We start from the raw sequence: 21,590 nt of genomic DNA on the forward strand, positions 1-21,590 counted from the left end.
TTATGCCAGTGAGCCATATGGAACAGTCTTCTTAATGTTTCATATGATGTCACTCAACATAATGGCTTAGAGGTTTTATAAATTGCCTCCCTTGTCACAAATAAATGTTTTTATAGCTTACAATAAAAGACCTTCCCTGAGATGGACTATAGACTGTGAATTTGTAAGAATAACCTATAACTAACATAATACTTTTATATCATGTTTCTTCTTTTGTTATATCATGCAAAAATTTAATTTTTCTCTTAACTTTTGTCATGAATATCTGTAGCTCATACTAAAATGTATTCTGCAATAAAAAATCAAATTTTTCAAGAAAAATTATCAGTAATAAAAAATCAAATTTTTCAAGAAAAGGTTATCAGTTCTTCACCTGACAGTAGAAGCTGTACTATCTCTCTCACTACATTTTTGGAATGAGTCATAGTATCTTATTCCTTCTGTGCTTCAGAAGTCTTACACATTACTGTAAAAACAAAAACAATAAAATATTAAAGATGTTACCAGTGTGGAGTTTCCTCATGTTAAAGGGGTGGGGCAACATACTTGCTGCAGGGCCTAGGCCTTAGGTTGACAAATATAAATTTAATCCAAAGACCTGTCCATAGTTAACCCTCTCTGACTACCCCTTTCCCCACCACTCCTCGTCCTACTTCCACTCTCTCTTTCTCTGACCGTCCTCCTCCCACATATCCCTTTTAACACTTCCTCATCCCCCTGCCTCCCCCTCTCCCCACTGCAACTTTCCACCCAACTCCCACTCTAAGCTCCACTTCTACACAACTACGTGTCTACACTTGACCCCTCTCCATGGCTGCTACCCCTCTGCACAGCTGCTACCCTTTTGCACAGCTAACCTTCATTTGAATGCGGTTTTTGTCAGATCCTGGATCTGTGTTTTGACACCCTTCGAAAATGCTGCTCCAATTCATTAAATGGAACATTGTATGATTTGAGGCCTTGCAGATGGAAAGATAAGTAGTTTTGTTGTATCAGGTATTTCCCGGTGAGGAAACTGGGCTGGTAGTAACTGCATACAGACACTTCAGCGAAGTTTGCCTTGAAACATTGAGCAATGCCCGTCGCTTGAGTATGTTTATCACCATTGAGGGAGATGCCAAAAACTACTGTGTGCAGTTGCTGGTTGCATTTGCTATGTAGGATAGTCCATACTTGAGACAGTGGGGCGTGGGGCACTTGTAGATGATACATAATGTTTCCATTACTTTCTACATTCCGCTTTTTATTAAAAACTTTGCCTTAGCTTAAAGTCTCTTGAAATCTGTTAAATGTTCTGTAGAAGGATGGATTTGAGTTTTTGCAATGACTGTCTATGCTGTCTGACAGCTGCAGCTATTTTTTCAGACCACTGGGGCTCGGGATTCTGCCAGAGGGGAGAAGGGGGAGGGGCCTTGAGGAATAGGGTATTGATTCTGCAGCATGTATGATTGTGTCAATAGTTTCTTGTGCTACAACTTCAGTATGCATCTCTGACTGGCTTCAAAAGAAGATTGGAGGTGAAAGCTTACTAGTTGGCTTTCTGAAGCAACCAACATGGAGCAGCGTATTCCATTGTTTGGCAATTTGAGAAAGAAAGAGTGAGAGGCAAGTAGTCACTATCCCAGAGGAGGTCGTTATCGACAGTGTACTGGATCGAGGGTGACATGCTCAGACTGCAGTTTACAATATCTAAGGTTGAATTGTGTTATAGTTCTGTGTTTAGTAGGCAGACTTTCACTTCTGCATTTATTAGCTGTATTACTTGTACCCTGCTAGGTCTCTTTTTGCTGCCCCATGCCAGATGCAGGGTGGAGGCAGCTCTTTCACTAGTTCCACAGCTTGTGATATGAGTTGCATCTGTGTGGGGGTAGACCGATGTTACATACTATTACCCTAACGGATGGACACAAACAGCCACAGCTTCTAATGCAATGTTTAGTTGCACCTGCTCACTGAAAGTCTGTGGGTGTATGAGCATTCAGGCTCTCCAGATGTCCTCTCAGTGTTAATGTGACTTTTACTATAGGATTTCAACAGTCTAAGGAAAAGATAGATTGCTACTTACTGTAAATATGACAGAAGGTGCTGACAGGCACAATAAAGGATACTTAAACTTTAGCTCATTCGTTCACACAAGCAAGCTATTATGTTTGGATGTATCAATGACCACACCATAAATGAAGTTGCCTGAAATCTTGGTGTATCAGTGCAGACTCTCAAAAGTGTTTACAAGGATGCAGACTTACAAACGTGTTTACGAGGACTGGTTTGCCACTCTCAGACATGTAACACATTGTGAGACCAGTGATTGTAAAAAGATTCTATCTGACTGGGACCACAGACAGTTGTCAATGGTCTGAGCTGCCAGAGATGTTGGGCATTTGGGCAGCTGTTACAATTCCATTGCAGGAACATCAGATTGTGAACTGAGAAAGCAGCGAAGGGGAAATGGGAGTATGAACTACTTTGCTGTTCTGGTGTGCTCAACCTCAATGTGTGGTTCATCATCACTACCCATAGGCTTGTTCTCGGGAAGGGGAGGCCTGGGGGGTTGTGGGTGGTGTCACAGCATTATGTTTAATTTTCAATTTTATTTATTTCTTTTATTTTTTTTCCGTGTGAGGTTTCAGTTTCCAAGTTCCCATGAGGATTTTCCTATCTTGACCTCTGGGACAGAATGGGACCATTCCTTTCTGTGATCCATGGGCTGTGACTTTCAGCCAGTAGTTGGTGGTAGACTGTTGTCTTAGGACGGGGGGTGGGGGGGGGGGGGTGGGTGTCTCACCTTGCCAAGTATCCATCCACTTCCCTGGTGATGTGAAAGGACAATGAGACATTTCCGACAGTGTTGATCAGTTGGTTACAGCCAGTGCTGTGAGTTTAGGGGTCAAGGGAACTGACGTCCATTTCCCCCGGTTGAAGTACGTGCATTGACATGTAACTGATGCCAGGAGTTGGTGTTCTGAAACATTGTCATTACACTACTTGTCTATTTTAACACAACATTTGCAAAGTTTGATGTCATATTAATTGCTTGGAGTTGTTCAGACTTTTTCTTAGCATGCTGATTTGATAGACAGTCAGCTCTAGGTTGTATGTTTGTGGATTTTCTTCTTCATGTTGAAAACTCAACATGTTGGTGGATTAGGGTGTTGGTTTTCTGGGCAATTTACACATGTAGGGGATTGTTCCCAACATCTACCCTCATATTTTCCTTCTACTCATCCAAGAAATATCCCAATTAGTATGGTAGGACAACATGTGTCCAAACCTCTATCATCTGAAACGTCTCACACAAAGAGGAAATAGTGGTTGACACCATACCTATTACTGAGACCATAACTTCCTCAGTGAAAACCTTTCCATTGCAAGCTACGATGAAAGCTCCACTCTGCTCTAGGTCAGTGTACATTTCTTTGTCCATTAATTCGTGATGGAATAGTGTTATTGAAAAACAGTGGATTCATTGTTGCAAAAGATTCAGCATCAGTTCTGGAGCATACCAAGAACTGGGCAAACTGTTCATCTCCAAAACCCTTTATTTAAATCTTACTTTCTAAATGCTAAGACAACTGTGTTGGCACAGCCACCAGTATTGATAAATTTGATTTGTTTCATTGGGGATCATCTGCCCTGATGCCAGTCACTCCTGTTAGAGGCTCTCCTTATGGTTGCCACCTTGCCTTAGCAAAGGCTTTGTGGCTTAATAGCCTTTACCCATAGTCCTGTGCCACTCATTGGACAGGTGCCTACTCCTTGTCATACATGGAGAGGTTACAGCTAAAGGATCAGCAGTGTGATCTGTGTGTTATGAAGGGGCTGCAGCCGTGAGAGTACATGACAACACCCACAGCGGATTGGCAGCCACTCTGTATTGAAAGTGTGAATATAAATTCATCTAATAGTAGGTACAGGGAATCACACTGTACAATAGACATATTGTGCACACCCTTCCACAGATGATCCATACTTCTGTGAAATTGAAAAAAATGGAGGTCAGATCCCGAAAGGAGACTATAAGTAACTAACCCAAGGAGATTGAGAGAGATGTTGTAAAATGAGCTAAAATTAATGGGTGTCCAGGTAATTGCTGAGTTGTTAACATAAACACTTGACTTGTATAGGGTATTGATGCATGAGGAGTAATTACCGAATATTCAAATATCAAGTCACTCATTACTTTAGAGATTTGGAACAATAAATTCTTCAGACACCAGAGCTAAATCAAAACCTATCTTATTGGAAAGCAACTTATTCTTGAGCACAAACGAACACAGGCATATCCTTTATCTTCTCCTGTACCTAGCACTCCGATTACTGTCTTAACTTCCAACAAGAAGACCATTTCGTTCAACCTGCTAGTCCCAATATCCCCTCACCAACTCACCTCCACTAAAATCTAAATGACATGAACCAACACAAGATAACTAACTAAGCCTGCTATCATGCACTATAATAATAATAATAATAATAATAATAATAATAATAATAATAATATTGGTGACACATTAGCAGTGACACCGTATTTCACAAAAAGGGAAGTTCCCTCCTAATGTCAAGAAGGTATTATTATTATTCCTATCTGGAAACTGGGAAAAGACCCTCATATTTTTACTAATTATTGACCATTCTCACTAATGAAAAGGGCATGTTCATTATTTCAAAGAATGGTCAACTGATGAATGTGTTGGTGCCTGGAACCCAGAAAACATTTATCACAATTTTGAAGTGGCTTTCAGTCACTCTGGGCTTTTGGTCACTCTGGTGTAACACAGACCAACTTATAACTGTAGAATCTGCAGTGCACAGTGCTTTTTTTGCATCAACAGCACTTTTTCGCTGTATTCTTCCCGACCTGGTGCCATTGTATCTTATCAGCACACCATGAATGAGGCTTGCAGGGTTGCTTACCCATTTTATCCAAAAGTACCTATCCCTCCTATTGTTTCAGGTCTGGATGATATGTTCGGTCCTCAGCAACCAATGATGTGTTGTTGTTGTGGTCCACACTCGTTGATCCTCTACAAGCCTCTTCATCTGTAAATAACTGTTTCAACCTACATCCATTTGAACCTGCCTACTATAGTCATCTTTTCGTCTCCCTCTACAATTTTTACCATTCTTGCTTCATTCCACTACTAAGCTGATGATTCAGTGATGTCTCAGAATGTGTCCTATCAACTGATCTTGTCTTTTAGCCAAATTATGTCACAAATTTCTGCTATCTCCCATTCTGTTCAGTACTTCCTCTACCCATCTAATCCTCAGCATTCATTTTTAGACCAAATTTCAAAGTCTCATTTCCTCTCCTAGTCTGAACTGCTTATCATCCACATTTTGCTTCTGTACGGAGCTATACTCCAAACAAATATTGTCATAAAAGACTTCCTAATATTTAAATTTGTATTTTCAGGAACGTTTTCCTTGCCGTTGCCAGTCTACATTTTATCTCCTCTTTACTTTAGCCATCTTCTGTTATTTTACTGCCCAAATGGCAAAACTCATCTTCTGCTTTCAGTATCCCATTTCCTGATCTAATTCCCATGGCACTACGTAATGTAATTCAACTACATTACATTACCCTTGGTTTGCTTTTGTTGATGTTCATCTTATATTCGTATTTTATGAAACTGTCCACTATTCAGCTGCTCTACCAAGTCCTTTGCTGTCTCCGACAGAATTACAGTGTTGTCAACAAATATCAAAGCCTTTGTTTCTCTCCCTGAACTTCAGTTCCTTCTACAAATGTTTCTTTGATCCCTTTTACTGCTTACTCAGTTTACAGATTGAATAGTATCATGGATAGACTATAATCATGTGACACTGCCTTCTCAACCAATGTCCCTTTACGTGCCCTTCGACTCATAACTGCCATCTGGTCTCTGTAAAAGTTGTAAATAGCCTTTTGCTCTCTGTATTTTACCTCTGCTACCAACAGAATTTCAAAGATTGTATTCCAGTTGACATTGTCAAAAGCTTTCTCTGAGTCTACAAATACCACAAACATACGTTTGCCTTTCTTTAACCGATCTTTTCGAATAAGTTATAGGGTCAGTATGATTGTGTTTTCCTATATTTCTCCAAAACTCTAATTCATCTTCCTTGAGGCTGGCATCTACTTGTTTTTCCATTCTTCTATAACCAATTTATATCTCTATTTTGCAATCATGACTTATGAAATGGATAGTTCAATGCCAAATTCTTCTTGCATTAACATATCTCTGATCTCATGTTCGTGTAATTTCTCTTCCATACGATATTGCCTTCAAGTTCATTTCCCTTTTTCCTTTCACCTTGTCCTCCTTTGCTTAGTACAGTTTTCTGTCCTCTTGTTATTCATTCAGCTGCTTCTCTTTCCCATAATTATACCTGCTTTTATAGACTTGCATTTGTCTACTAGCCATTCCTACTTAGCCATTTCACACTTTCTGAGGCTTTAGGCATCTGTATTCCCTTTCACCTGGTTCATTTGCAGTATTTTAATGTATTCCTCCTTTCACCAATTACATTCACTATTTCTTGGGATGCCCAAGGATTTCTACTAGGCTCATAGACCCACTAGTTACAATTGTGTACATCAAATTTTCTATCTCTCTTAGATGGAACAGAAATATTTTTCCCCAGTGGAAACAACATGTACGTATTTGTGAATGTTCAATCTTGTGATCATGTACAAGTGCTGCCACCTGTTTGTTTCACTATAAAAATATCAGCTAGTCAGTGAGCAATACATAGTAGCTTGTGACTGCCAGAATATACAGAAGTGTTTGGTTACCTAGTTTCCACTACATAAATTAATATTATTATTACTGTTGTATTGCATGGTAATTATTGAGTGATCAATTTATTACAACAGTGAATATGTCAAAATTAGTTATTTTAGTCCATAAGAAGATGCCAAGTGTTCAAAGTGTGTTTTAAAAACGAGTTCATATTTTTATTTTGAAAATGGGTATATATTTTTACATAAATCTTGCGTCTAAAATCATTAAAAAGTCACCCAACAGCATTACAGCACAAAAGAAAATTTTTCTTCTTCTAGAAAATATTCAGTTCTGAAAGAGCTGTGCTTCATCTTTTTATGTACTTGATCCTGTGCTGCCTTCACTGTTTACGTCAGTTGTTGACTAATGCTCCCTTTGAGACTCTCAATAAGCCCCGATTCTTTCAACTTAACCAAGTTCTGCCTCGTTAATTTCCTACATTTTAGCAGTTTCTGCAGTTTTAACCCACAGTTCATAACCAATAAATTATTGTCAGAGTCCATATTTGTCCCTAGAAATGTCTTACAGTTTAAATTCTGGTTTCAAAATTTGTCTTACCATTATATAATCAGTCTGAAACATTCCAGTGTCTCGACCTGTCTTCCACATATACATATTTTTTCGCGATTCTTAAACCAAGTGCTTGCATTGATTAAAATGTGCTCTGTGCAGAATTCTGCCATGCAGGTACCTCTTTCATTCCTTTGCCCCAGTCCATATTATCTTACTGTTTTGCATCCTCTTTCTTTTCATACTACCGAATTTCAGTCACCCATCACAACTTAATTTTCCTCTTTCTTAACTGTATGAATACTTTCTTTTATCTTATCATACTTTTATTTCAAACTTTTCTTGATCTGCGGATCTAGTTGGCATCACATAAACTTGTTCAACTGTGGTGAAAGTTGGCCTCTTATCTATCTGGACTATGATAATGCTGTTTAGAGCAGCTTATTCACATTCCTATTTTTTTTTTATTCATTTCTGGGCCTACTCCTGCATTATCCCTATTTGATTTTGTATTTATAACCCTGTAACTGACGTGCCCTGAATTCCTATTCATACTGCCACCAGACTTCCCTAATTCCCATTCTATCTAACTTCAACATATCCATTTCCTATTCTAAATTTTCTAACCTACCTGCCCGATTAATGAATCATGCTCCGGCCCATAGAAAACCATTTTTGTTTTTACTGAGGACAGCATCCCTTTGATTAGTCACTGCATCGACATACAAATGAGCAACTATTTTACCTCCGAAATATGTTGCCCAAAAGGATGCCATCATCATTTAACCATACAGTAGAGCTGCATGTCCTTGGGAAAAGTAATGACTGTAGTTTGCTGTAGCTTTCAGCTGTTCGCAGTACCAACACATTAATGCCAAGTTGGCAGATGTTACAAGGCCAGATCAGTCAGTCATCCAGATTGTTGTCCCCTGCAACTAATGAAAAGGCTATTGCGTTTTTTCAGGAACCACATTTGTCTGGCCTCTCCGTTATGATTGTTTCTACAGTATTGATAGCATCGTTGAGGCACGCAAATAACCCCACCTTGGCAAGGTTCATACGTAGTTCAAGGTGGGAGGGGAGGGGGGGCTGTAAACCCCCCATCCCCACCCATCTCCATGCAGGCCCCCCCCACCTCCACACGGACACCCCCCCCCAACAGCACGCGGACACCCCCACCCCCCCAACAACACGCGGCCCCCCCCCCAACTCCATGCGGACCCCCCACCCCAACTCCACGCGGACCCCCCACCCCAACTCCACGCGGACCCCCCCCCATCTCCTCGCGGACCCCCCCATCTCCTCGCGGACCCCCCCATCTCCTCGCGGACCCCCCCATCTCCTCGCGGACCCCCCCATCTCCTCGCGGACCCCCCCATCTCCTCGCGGACCCCCCCATCTCCTCGCGGACCCCCCCATCTCCTCGCGGACCCCCCCATCTCCTCGCGGACCCCCCCATCTCCTCGCGGACCCCCCATCTCCTCGCGGACCCCCCATCTCCTCGCGGACCCCCCATCTCCACGCGGCCCCCCCATCTCCACGCGGCACCCCCCATCTCCACGCGGCACCCCCCATCTCCACGCGGCACCCCCCATCTCCACGCGGCACCCCCCATCTCCACGCGGCACCCCCCATCTCCACGCGGCACCCCCCATCGCCACGCGAGCCCCCCCATCTCCACGCAGCCCCCCCGCCCCCATCACCACGCGGCCTCCCCACCTCCACGCGGCCCCCCCCACCTCCACGCGGTCCCCCCCCACCTCCACGCGGCACCCCCCACCTCCACGCGGTCCCCCCCCACCTCCACACGGCCCCCCCCCACCTCCACGCGGCCCCCCCCCACCTCCACGTGGCCCACCCATCTCCACACGGAACCCCCCACCCTCTCCACGCGGACCCCCCCCCCCACCCATCTCCACGCGGACCCCCCATCTCCAAACGGATCCCGCACCCATCTCCATGCAGACCCCCCCCCATCTCTAAGCGGACGCTTCCCCCCCTCTCCAAGCGGACGCTCCCCCCCTTCTCCACGCGTACCCCCCCCCCCCCCCCCCCCCGATCTCCACGCCGACCCCCCATCTCTGCGGCGACCCCCCCATCTCTGCTGGCCCCCCATCTCCGCTGCCCCCCATCTCCGCTGTCCCCCATCTCCACTGTCCCCCATCTCCGCTGCCCCCCCATCTCCACTGTCCCCCATCTCCGCTGCCCCCCCCCTCCACCATCTCCACTGCTACCCCTCCCCGCTGCACCCCCTCCCCGTTTTCTTAAATAATTTGTTACCATTTGAGTAAGTAGTGGAATAGTGGAATGGTCCTGCTAAACACTTCCAGTCTGTCATGATAATCATTTATCTTCACCCAACAGTTACGCGTGGAGCTCTATGGGATGCAGCTCTCCAACTAATATCACCAAATCAACATACACTTGGATGTCGAGTTAACTTAGTCAGCTTACGTATTCTTCAACGTCATAAACACCATTTCTCATTAACAACTTGTGGAAGACTTGATCAGTATTATAATTGCCAGAGCAGACAATGTTCTCTGTGATTGATTGTCACTCAAGATCCAAATCAACATCATTTGGTATCTCTGCTCAGAGAAGCAGCCAGTCACACATTGTTGTCCGCGGGGCTATTCGTTGGGCTGAGTTGATCTCTGGTGCAGTACCAGCATTGAGTAGGTGGCCCCACTTCACAGCATGTTGCGATGTCTTACCACCTGTACCACTCCCTAGACATATGGCATCCACGAACTACTGTCTTTGCACAGAATTACCCACAGAGTGGGCTGTCCAGTCTTTTTGTCAAACCTACACATTAAGAAATCTTCCTCCATATTTCTTTGGCTAAGTTAAAGCTTGAAGTGACATGCTATTTCCTACGAAATATACTGTGACACTACAAGGGTTTCTTGGGATCCCCATGCATGGTGTTTCTACACTGACCCAGATGCTGTGGCCAAAAGTGCTGTCTTTGCATTATACTCGAATCTTTGAGTCTGAGAATTATGAGCCTGCATTTTATGTCCTCAAATGATGGGTGGTGCAGATTCAGTTACCTTTCACTACTCATCACCTAGAGACATATAATGCTCCGTTCGGTGAGAGGGAATTCATCAGTGTCTAGACCTTTGCTGCGGCACAGTTCCAGAGTCAGACTGCATCCACAGCTAAATGATCAGAAGCCTATCGCTGGTCTGCCAACATCATGTCCTTGCCATTTCCAACCATTTGTGGAGCAAAGATGAGGTCCCACTTCAGAGGCAAGAAAGTGTGAGATCTTGGTACTGAAATCAAGTTAACGCCCCTTGAGATTGACAGTTTACTACTGCACTCTGCAAATTATTCGAACATATCGTGTGCTGGTGGCTTTGTTGGTACTTTGAGTCTCAGATTCTTTTGGCTAAGTCACAAGGTGGTTTTCATCAATGGCATTCTAGTTCTGACAACTAGGTCTGCCTGGAGTCTGCTATCTGGTCAACTTTGCCTGACATCAACATCTTATCACTGTTGTCTTTGACTTGCCAATGGATTATGACACCACATGGTTTCATGACAACCTTGTTAACCAATGTGAGGAACTTCTTGACATACCCTATTTTCTGGGTTCATGTTAATGCTTGCCACAGTACACCCCATATACAAGGGGCTATTTATTGTGTGTGACCCTTTTTCTAGTGGCTATCAATGGCCTAGCTGAAGCTGTGAAGGCCTATGGTGTCACCCTCCATGTGTGCTGATGATTTGTGCATTTACTATTGTTCCTTCACTGTGACTGTTGTCGAACACTGACTGTAGGGCATAGTCCTGGGCTGTCACTCATGGCTTCCGGTTTTCAGCAGCCAAGACATGAGTTATACACTTCTGTCTGCATCATGCTGTCTGTCTACAACCAGAACTCTACCTCAGTGACCAGTTGGTCAATGCAGCGGAGTCTTATCACTTTTTGAAACTGGTATTAATGCCAAATCGACATGGCTCCCCCATCTTCACCAATTTAAGAGAAGATGCTGGTCGCACCTTAATACTTTTAACTGCCTCAGTACCACTAGCTGGGGTGTAGACTGCTCTACACTTTGGTGGCTTTACGGAGCTCTGACCCTGTTGTGCCATGACTATGGGAGTCTGGCATATGGCTCAGCATTGAGAATGATGCACCTTATACACCATTGTGGGTTCTGTCTTGCAACAGGTGGCTTTTGGCCCAGTCCTGTGAGTAGCCTTCTTGTGGGGGCTGCGGTCCATTCACTACAGATCATGTGCAGACAACTGCTGTTCGACATGTGATACACATTTGCTGCTCCCCTTAGCAGGGAGATTCCCCCCCACAACAGAGGCTGAGGAGTGGAATCACAATCACTGTTCGCATACTGTGTCTCTGCTCTGAACTCCAACTTCCCCCCACTCCTCTTGTCAGGTAGCAATTGTGTGTGGCCCCATGGTGTGTATTCAATCCTTGGATCTAAGTCGGCCTATTCTTTGGACCAAAAGATGACCAAACAGTTTGGTTCCCCCCTCCCCCAAACCAACCAACCAACCTACTCTGTACTCTGTTAACCCCCATGGTTTTTCGCTGCCTGCTCGTGGCTATTCTTGATGCAGTACTGTATTTGGAAGTGATATACACCAATGACTCCATGGTCAACAGATGAACCAATGTTGTCACCACACATGCAAGGTGCAGTGAACTGGTCCCTGCCGAACGGATGCAGTGTATTCACTGCAGAATTAGTGGCTATCACTTGAGGTCTCAGTCACATTAGTTCCAGCATCAGTGAGGTGTCCTTAATTGCCAGGGACTCCCTGATTAGTCTTGAGGCTATTGATAGATGCTAACTTCAACAAGTATTAGCTATGACTATCCAGAATCTCCTGTATGATCTCCACCCAGTTGGGATCCCTGGTCACAGTGGAATCCCAGGGAATGAACATGCTGACTGGTTGGCCAAGTGTGCTACCAAGATGTAGACTTTGAAGATTGGGGTACCATAATCAGACTTTCAATGAACTGCCTGCCATCAGTTGTTGGAGGCTTCGAATATGGATTGGTGTTCCTTGGTTCCTCCAAACAAATTATGAAAGTCTTCCCTTCATGCTCCTCTCAGGGATTCTGCTGTTCTCTTTTCGACTAGCATTGGCCACATGTGGCTGACTCATGGTCACATCCTATGATGTGAGGATCCAGCCCACTGTCAATGTGATGTCCATATGGTGATGGCCCACATCTTACTGGAGCGCCCTCTGTTTGGCCACCTTATAGCAAAACCTTATACAGGGTGACAATTATTGAACTATATGAAAAAAATGTAAATTAGTTACAAACTATGAAGTGCACACACACTTTATTCAAGATGTAAATGTCACTACAGACATTCAGATTTAGGTTATAACATGTTCAGTATGTCTACTATCATTGGCAATGATGTGGTGCAGACGAATAGCAAAATTCTGCATGACCCGCTGAAGGGTTGGAACATGGATGCTGTCAATGACCTCCTGAATGGCTGTTTTCTGCAGTGGTTTTGGGGTTATTGCTGTACACTTTGTCTTTAATATAGCCCTATGAAAAGGAGTTGCATGTGTTCAGATCCGAAGAATATGGCGGCCGATCGAGGCCCATGCCAGTGGCCTCTGGGTACCCATAGCCAGAATGTGATCCCCAAAGTTCACCTCCAGGACATCAAACATGCTCCTGCTTTGATGGGTTCGAACTCTGTGTTGAATGAACCACACCTTGTCAAAATCAGGGTCACTTTGGTTAATGGAGATGAAATTGTCTTCCATAACCTTCACCTATCATTCATTAGTCACCGTGCCATCAAGGAATATTGCACTGATTATTCTGTGCCTGGACGTTGCACATTACACAGTCATCCATAGAGGGCAAAGACACTTTTCAATCATGAAATGCGGATTCTCAGTCCCCCAAATGCTCCAATTTTGCTTATTGACAAAGCCATCCAAATGAAAGTGGGCTTCGTCACTAAACCAAACCATACAGGCACATACTAATTCCTATCGTGCACCAGGGCCAGCTGTGCAGTTTGAACATTCTAACACAACCGTTCAGAAGTTATGACGATTTTATTTCATATAGTTCAATAATTGTCAGCCTGTACTTGCTGACACACTATCTCTGGTGCTAGCAGATGAAGCCAAAGTGCCTGATTTCCTTTGACATTTTATCGATGGAAGTAGTTTTTACTCCTTTCTGTGACATAGGGTACATTAGTCTCATCAGCTGCTTGAGGGATTGGAAGGGTGCCCTGTGCCACCTCCAACATAAGGGGTTCATGACTGCCTTTGCTTATTGGTCCAGCCTGGCTCCTGCCCTCCCCACCATTTTAATTCTTCTTGTTCCTTTACATCTGGTGTTGCTTTACTGGCTCATCATCATTGTTTTATTTTTCTGAGATTTTGTCAACTTGTCTGTGTTGCGAGTTCTCTTGTGTTAATGGAGGGTGAGGAAACACCAGTTAGATGCAGAGATTGTGTCTCCAATAGCATAACATGTCCCAAGTCATAACATGTCCCAAGTCCCTTCAGTTGCTTTCTGGGTAGAGCAACTCACCCATCTTTACCCTCTTATGACTTTCTTGTTTACAATTACTTCTGTCTCTTGATTTTATTGATTATAGGTTGCAGTCGGCTTTTTCAGGCTATATCTTATGTGTCCTTCCTCTCTAAGGACTTTTCCTGGCTTGACACTTATAGGATGGAGGGACTGCTAACATTTTAGTTTGGTCCCTGAACCCCATCAATCCAATCTAATCACCTTGCCCTATGCCTCCTCCCCTGCCCCCCTGTGTCTGTCCCCTGCCCCCCTGTGTCTGTCCCCTGCCCCCCTGTGTCTGTCCCCTGCCCCCCTGTGTCTGTCCCCTGCCCCCCTGTGTCTGGCCCCTGGCGCCCAGTGTCTGGCCCCTGGCGCCCAGTGTCTGGCCCCTGGCGCCCAGTGTTGGCCCCCTGGCGCCCAGTGTCAGCCCCCCCTGGCGCCCAGTGTCGGGGCCCCCTGGCGCCCAGTGTCGGGGCCCCTGGCGCCCAGTGTCGGGGCCCCTGGCGCCCCTTGTCGGGGCCCCTGGCGCCCCTTGTCGGGGCCCCTGGCGCCCCTTGTCGGGGCCCCTGGCGCCCCGAGTCGGGGCCCCTGGCGCCCCGTGTCGGGGCCCCTGGCGCCCAGTGTCGGCCCCCCCCCTGGCGCCCAGTGTCGGGGCCCCTGGCGCCCCGTGTCGGGGCCCCTGGCGCCCCATGTCGGGCCCCCAACCCATCGCCCTGTCTCTTCTGCCCCACAGCCCTGTCTCTCCCCGCTATCACCCTTTCTCTGCCCCCCACCCCTGTCGCCTTGTGTCTCCCCCCTATCACCCTGTCTCTCCCCTCCTGTTGCCCTGTGTCTGCCCCCCCCCCCCCCCCTGCCATCGCCGTCTGACTCACCCGTCTCGCCTTCGGTCTTCTCCCTCTGCCCCTTCCTTACACCTTCCGAACCTCGTTCAACATCCCAGCATTTTTACTTCTTGCTCTCTTTTGCTCTTCTCTCCCTGTTTCACAGTTCACCTCTTCCCACCTTGCACTCGCCTCATTACCTCGTCTCCTGTTCCCATTTGCTTATTTCCCTTGTCTTTGCCTTCACCCCTGTCTTTTCTCTCACCCCATCTTTCCCACATCGCACCACCTATACCAACTGTCTGCGTCTTCAGCATCTCTCTAACCCACTTTACTCCCTCTTTCCCCCCTTTGCCTCCTTCTTTCACCCCCCTGTCTCTCCCTCTTTCCCACCACTATCTGCCTGTTACCCACTGCTATCTGCCTGTCTTCCTATCTCGTCCCCTACCCCCCTTTCCCCCCCTCAGCCACTATTTCCTGCCCGTGGCCATTCATTCCCTCCTCTTGCAATTTGTTCCCACTCCCTGCCATTTTTTCTCACCCTATCCCATCTTTCCTGCCCTCAACCCTTTTCTCTGTTCCTGTACTTCTTTCCCACATCCTACCCTTTTTTCCCTACTCCTATACTTCTTTCCCACATCCTACCCTTTTATCCCTACTTCTACCCTTCTCTCATGCCCCTTACCCTTCTATTCTGCCTCCTACCCTTCTGTTCTGCCTCCTCCTACCCTCTTTCCCTCCACCTACCCTCTTTCCCTCCACCTACCCTCTTTCCCTCCACCCACCCTCTTTCCCTCCACCCACCCTCTTTCCCTCCACCCACCCTCTTTCCCTCCACCCACCCTCTTTCCCTCCACCCACCCTCTTTCCCTCCACCCACCCTCTTTCCCTCCACCCATCCTCTTTCCCTCCGCCCACCCACTTTCCCTCCGCCCGCCCACTTTCCCTCCGCCCGCCCACTTTCCCTCCGCCCGCCCACTTTCCCTCCGCCCGCCCACTTTCCCTCCGCCTGCCCACTTTCCCTCCGCCCGCCCACTTTCCCTCCGCCCGCCCTCTTTCCCTCCGCCCGCCCTCTTTCCCTCCGCCCGCCCTCTTTCCCTCCGCCCGCCCTCTTTCCCTCCGCCCGCCCTCTTTCCCTCCGCCCGCCCTCTTTCCCTCCGCCCGCCCTCTTTCCCTCCGCCCGCCCTCTTTCCCTCCGCCCGCCCTCTTTCCCTCCGCCCGCCCTCTTTCCCTCCGCCCGCCCTCTTTCCCTCCGCCCGCCCTCTTTCCCTCCGCCCGCCCTCTTTCCCTCCGCCCGCCCTCTTTCCCTCCGCCCGCCCTCTTTCCCTCCGCCCGCCCTCTTTCCCTCCGCCCGCCCTCTTTCCCTCCGCCCGCCCACCCGCCCTCTATCCCTCCGCCCGCCCTCCATCCCTCCGCCCGCCCTCCAGCCCTCCGCCCGCCCTCCAGCCCTCCGCCCGCCCTCCAGCCCTCCGCCCGCCCTCCAGCCCTCCGCCCGCCCTCCAGCCCTCCGCCCGCCCTCCAGCCCTCCGCCCGCCCTCCAGCCCTCCGCCCCCTCCGCCCGCCCTCTGCCCCTCCGCCCGCCCTCTTTCCCTCCGCCCGCCCTCGTTCCCTCCGCCCGCCCTCGTTCCCTCCGCCCGCCCTTTACCTCTCCGCTCGCCCTCTTTCCCTCCGCCTGCCCTCGTTCCCTCCGCCTGCCCTAGTTCCCTCCGCCCCGCCCCTCCTTGCCTGCCACCTTGCAGCCCCCACCCCCTTGCCACCCCTGGCCCCCCCTGGCCCCCTTGCTGCCCCCGCCCTCTTTGTGGCCCGCAACCCCTTGTTATCTCACCGCATTACTTGCCGCCCCCCCACCCTTCCTTGCCCCACCTCTCTGCTACTTGCTGCACCTCTCTGCTCCTTGCTGCACTTCCCTGCTCATCACTGTGCTCCATCCCTCCTTGCCGCCCCTCACCCTTCCTTTCCACTCCCACCCCTCCTTGCTGCCCCCACCCATTCTTGCCGCCCCCTAACCTTCTCTCCTGCTGTCACCCCTTATTTCCCTCCCTGTACCCTCTTTTCCCTCCCTGTACCCTCTTTTCCCTCCCTGTATCCTTCTTTTCTCTCCTGTATCCCTCTTTTCCCTCCTGTATCCCTCTTTTCCCTCCTGTATCCCTTTCCCTCCTCTATCCCTTTCCCTCCTCTGTCCTGATTTTCTCTTCTCCATCCCACTTTTCTCTCCCTCTTTTTCTTCATGTTATTCTGCTTTCTCCCACTCTTTATCTCCTGTCTACTACATTTCCTTTTCGACCCATTTGTTGTCTTCCTCTCCTCACACATATGCTTCCTCTTCTATCTCTTTACGCAGTTTCCCACTTCACACATCCTTTCCCTCTATCCCTCATTTCCTGTCCCCCCCCCATCTCCCCTTCCCCCCCCATCTCCCCTTCCCCCTCGGGGCGTACTCTCCCCCTCGGGGCGTACTCTGCCCCTCGGGGTGTACTCTGCCCCTCAGGGCATCCTGTCCATACAGATACACCGATAGCAAAACCAGACTTCTAACATGCCCTGTTACATGATACAAACAATGGAGAACAGATAACTGTGGTAAGTACAACTACTACAGAAGCACTAAGAACAAACACAAATGAACAAATCAGCCAATCACAAGATTATCTCAGTAAACAGGAACATGATAAATGAATAACAATTCACTACAGACACCTGCTTAAGCAAACTTGAAAACAGACATATTTCAAACTGTACTACTGTTAGTAACACAACATAATTATCCAGAAGGTAATAAAATATGTTATCCAACTATGGAACAAGCTGATTTCATGGTCCCACGAACAGAAAACCTCCCGACTGACAAACAGAAGCTGTATAGACTCCTAGGGGTGGTGTGTACATGTAGTGAAGAGGGTTTGGATGTAAATAGCATCTACAAGGACTTAGTGAGAGCACAAGAGCACATTTACTTTGAGTTTCTAGAAAGTGGGCCCAAGAGCTATGCATATACAAGATATCACCCATCATGAGTACATATGATTTGAATGAGGAGTAAAATGGTTAGTACAAAACTAAGCAAGTTGATGGACAAAGTACTAGCAGATGTTGTTCATTTACAGGTATCTTATGTGTGTGACGGTTAAATACCTGGTCTCCCAACCCAATGGATAAAAGATGCCAAAGCAGCAATTGTTGTAACAAACACACAAATCAGTGTGACAAATATAATGCAACTATGTACTAAACATTTTGTAACAGCAGAAATTACACAAGGAAGGAAATCACAAATAGTCACATATTTATACATGCAGGACTCACATGACGTAGGATCCTTCGGAAACTCAGTGAGGGAAATGTCGGGTTTCTTCAGGGTAAAAAGACTACTCATCTTCATGGACATTTACACATACTTAGCATTCTGGCATGCTGATTGGACAGAAACTAAAGGACAAGTTATAATGGAGATCATCAATGAGTGGACTTTGTGCTCAGTAAGGCAGGGCGAGCCTCAACTTACTGTAAAAATGCTGGAGGCGTTTTATTAGCAAACTGAACATCTGTAACACATATCACTGATTGGCAATTACATGACAGATGAACTCACAGTGATCACAATGCAATAATTACACACACTCACTCACTCACTCACTCACTCACTCACTCACTCACTCACTTGCTCGCTCTCATCAGCAACCACCCAATTGTTGCTGAAAAGGGCAAACTGGCAGAAATTAAAAGATCCTGTAAAAGAATTTGCCTTGCATGCCACCCAGTGATTGCTGAGTATGCATATTACGTGACCTACTACAGAAGGCTCAGATTGCTGCAATCCCACTAATCAGTGACATATATAAACAAAGTATACCATGATCGACATTATTAACAAAACTGAGGAAGAACTTCCAATATAAAAGACGATACTACCAATGAGCAAAGACAACATAAGAAAATGAAGTCATACTGCAACAATACCTTAAAGCCAAATGATGATACAAAAACAAATTACAAAAAATGAAGCAGGGCCATTGGGACAGTTTTGTGAGGTCCAAGTTACAGAATAACATATCAGGGGAGCTCTTCAAGATACAATCTGAGAGAATAAAAACACCAGTGGTAATGGCAACAATAAAGCAACAAAACAGTACAATGATGTAGGACTGGAGATGCTTGGCCTAGTAGCTGTTAAACAAGCTGCTGCCAGATGATGACCCTCCACATGACTAACACCATCACATAGACCTGTGCAGGCAAATGGACATTAACTACATAAATGGTGGAATCACTACTCCTTTCACTAGTGAAGAGCTTGCATTGAAAATAACAAAACTTACAGAGAGAAAAACTCTGGGTGCAGATGGAATTGACTCAGAAACCATTAAAACTGGTGCACTGCAGATCATCCTCAGCCCCTGTTGGGAGACAGCCAATGCAGTGATTATCAAAAAATGAGAGGACAAGGGCTCAACAGACCCAAAACCATATAGGCTGATCAGTAAACTGAATTTACTAGGCCAGGTCCTGGAGAGGCTATTGTGTGACAGACTACAGTCACACAGACAACTTCTGGCCCTCAGTCCACATCAGTATGCCTTCATGCCACACAAGTCTGTTGATATTACAGTAAAAAGGGCTGTACTTGTAACCCAGAGCACACAGGACGAATGTGTGGTGGCAATATTAATTGATATATCTTGGGCTTTTGACAGCCTGTTGTGGCCTGCGCTATTTGCAAAGAAGACAAATACAAATCCCAACAGTTTTATATAACAGCCTCCTAGACTATTGCAGAGACAGAAATGTAGAATGGCAGATGGGGCACCGAAGGGTTGTCAAGAAAATCGCCTCATATGTGGACCCTATTTTCGGTCATTGCTATTGCGCCACTGATAGACAGCCTAGAAGAGATGACAGAACAAAGGGGATAGTACCATATGATGATGATTTGCTCTTGGTGTCAGGAAACTCAGGAAGAAACTTAGAACAATCAACTACACAGCTCCTCTAAGACATAAATGAATGGTGTAACAACAATAAACCAACAACTGCAGCTAATAAAACAGTGTACTTACTACTAAAAGGTGAACTTAAAACCCCACTATTAAGCTAAATAACACAACTTTGCAATGCAAAACAGTGACAAGATGTCTAGGTTTACACATTGATGACAAACTGAAGCCCAGTCTTGTTCCCTTGCCTCACCCTCTGTGCCCACTCTTGTTCCCTTGCCTCACCCTCTGTGCCCACTCTTGTTCCCTTCCCTCACCTTCTGCACCCACTCTTGTTCCTTTATTCACCCTCTACACTCTCTCTTGTTCCCTTATGTCCCCTTTTCCTCTGCATCCCCCCTCTCCATTCATTCTAGTCTCTCCCCTTCTACAGTAATTAAAGAGAAAGCAAGAGGTCCAGGCTAATGTTAATAGTGACATGTTAGAGTTTACAGGTGAAACAAAACTATTTGGAAATGTCTTTGAGAGAATATGGAAAGCTATAATGAAAATAGGATTAGACAAGCAGTTGAAAACATAGAGCACCTATTACATTTCATCAGCTGAGATAACAACTGACGAAGCAACAACAGAGACAAAACTGTGTAAGCTTTGAAGATTCCTTCAAATATTTCTGTATTTCAAAGTAAGAATTGGAAACACACGTAGTTAATAACATTCTGAAAATAATCTCAGATGACCAGCTTAAAACCATTCAAGGTGATGTATTCTGCTTTGGGTATTTACATTGAATAGGGAAGTGAAGAGTGTGAATGTATAGTGTACTCTCCACTGAGCAGAGAGAGATGCATACTGTTTGTACTTTACTGCTTCTTTGTCAGACAAACGTTTTTTACAATTCTCCGATGTTGACATGTAGATACTCCACACGAAACTTACCGAGGAGCTGAGCCAGCAGCTGTACACACACCGTAAGCTTCAGGAGAACATCCCTCTGCGCCGCCAGGGGTCTGGACGTGACAACTTGCTGTCGGGTTCACTTTCACCATTTCAACGGGGCTCTGAACTTCGTGCTTCCACGAAAAGTTCCAGACACTTGTTAGATCCTGGTACTAACATCAGTCAGGGAAGCAGGTACTTATATTAATATACGCAATGTTTACATGTCTTGTGTGATAATAATGACTGATTCCATGTACTTAGAAACATTTTCTGAAAAAGTCTCATCTCATCCTCACTAGATTGTTTAAAGAGCTAGTATAATAAAAATACCTGTAATGTTACGTTAAAGGGAATGAAATTTATATACTAATGTGTAAGCTGTAGATTTCTACATTCTTTTGAACCTCATTTGTCATGTTATATGAAATATAAAGTAGTTATGTGTAAATGTGAGTTATTGTAAAATTACGAAGTTCTTACTTCGGGAGGTGAAAGTCCAGTACTGTAAGTAGACATAATTACAAGTGAATACACTAATGCTACCTTTTGGAGTTTTTTGTTCTCCTCATCCTCACAACAAACAGAATTTCTTCACCCCGGAATCATCCTTATCCATTTTTTCCTCTGTGAAGAAGGTTTTGTCTCTTTGTGATTTGTGGTTTTCTGAAGTGTATTTTTCTTTTGGGGTCAGTTCTGGGTCTTGAGAAATTTTTAACATCTATCACAGCCTTATAACTATTGTCTTCCTTTCTTGGTTAGACTAGTGATAATTGGGTTTCACACTTCTGTGCTCTGTAAGTTGTCGTAATTTATATTTATAGTTTATGAATTTAAGGAGATGGGACCTGGATAAACTGAAAGAACCAGAGGTTGTACAGAGTTTCAGGGAGAGCATAAGGGAACAATTGACAGGAATGGGGGAAAGAAATACAGTAGAAGAAGAATGGGTAGCTCTGAGGGATGAAGTAGTGAAGGCAGCAGAGGATCAAGTAGGTAAAAAGACGAGGGCTAATAGAAATCCTTGGGTAACAGAAGAAATATTGAATTTAATTGATGAAAGGAGAAAATA

The 21,590-nt window shown here is 45.9% G+C and overlaps 1 protein-coding gene across 1 annotated transcript in view; it reads left to right on the forward strand.

Moving 5' to 3' along the window:
* Positions 1-21,590, forward strand: part of LOC124795203 (exocyst complex component 4) — a 234,362-nt gene that overhangs the window by 39,484 nt on the left and 173,288 nt on the right. Inside the window, exon 5 of the mRNA XM_047259109.1 lies at positions 20,499-20,713. Within this exon, the coding sequence (XP_047115065.1) occupies positions 20,499-20,713 (215 nt within the window). The remainder of the gene's footprint in view (positions 1-20,498; positions 20,714-21,590) is intronic.

This window comes from Schistocerca piceifrons, chromosome 4 (assembly GCF_021461385.2).
Source record: "Schistocerca piceifrons isolate TAMUIC-IGC-003096 chromosome 4, iqSchPice1.1, whole genome shotgun sequence".
In the NCBI taxonomy this organism is placed as follows: Eukaryota; Metazoa; Arthropoda; class Insecta; order Orthoptera; family Acrididae; genus Schistocerca; species Schistocerca piceifrons.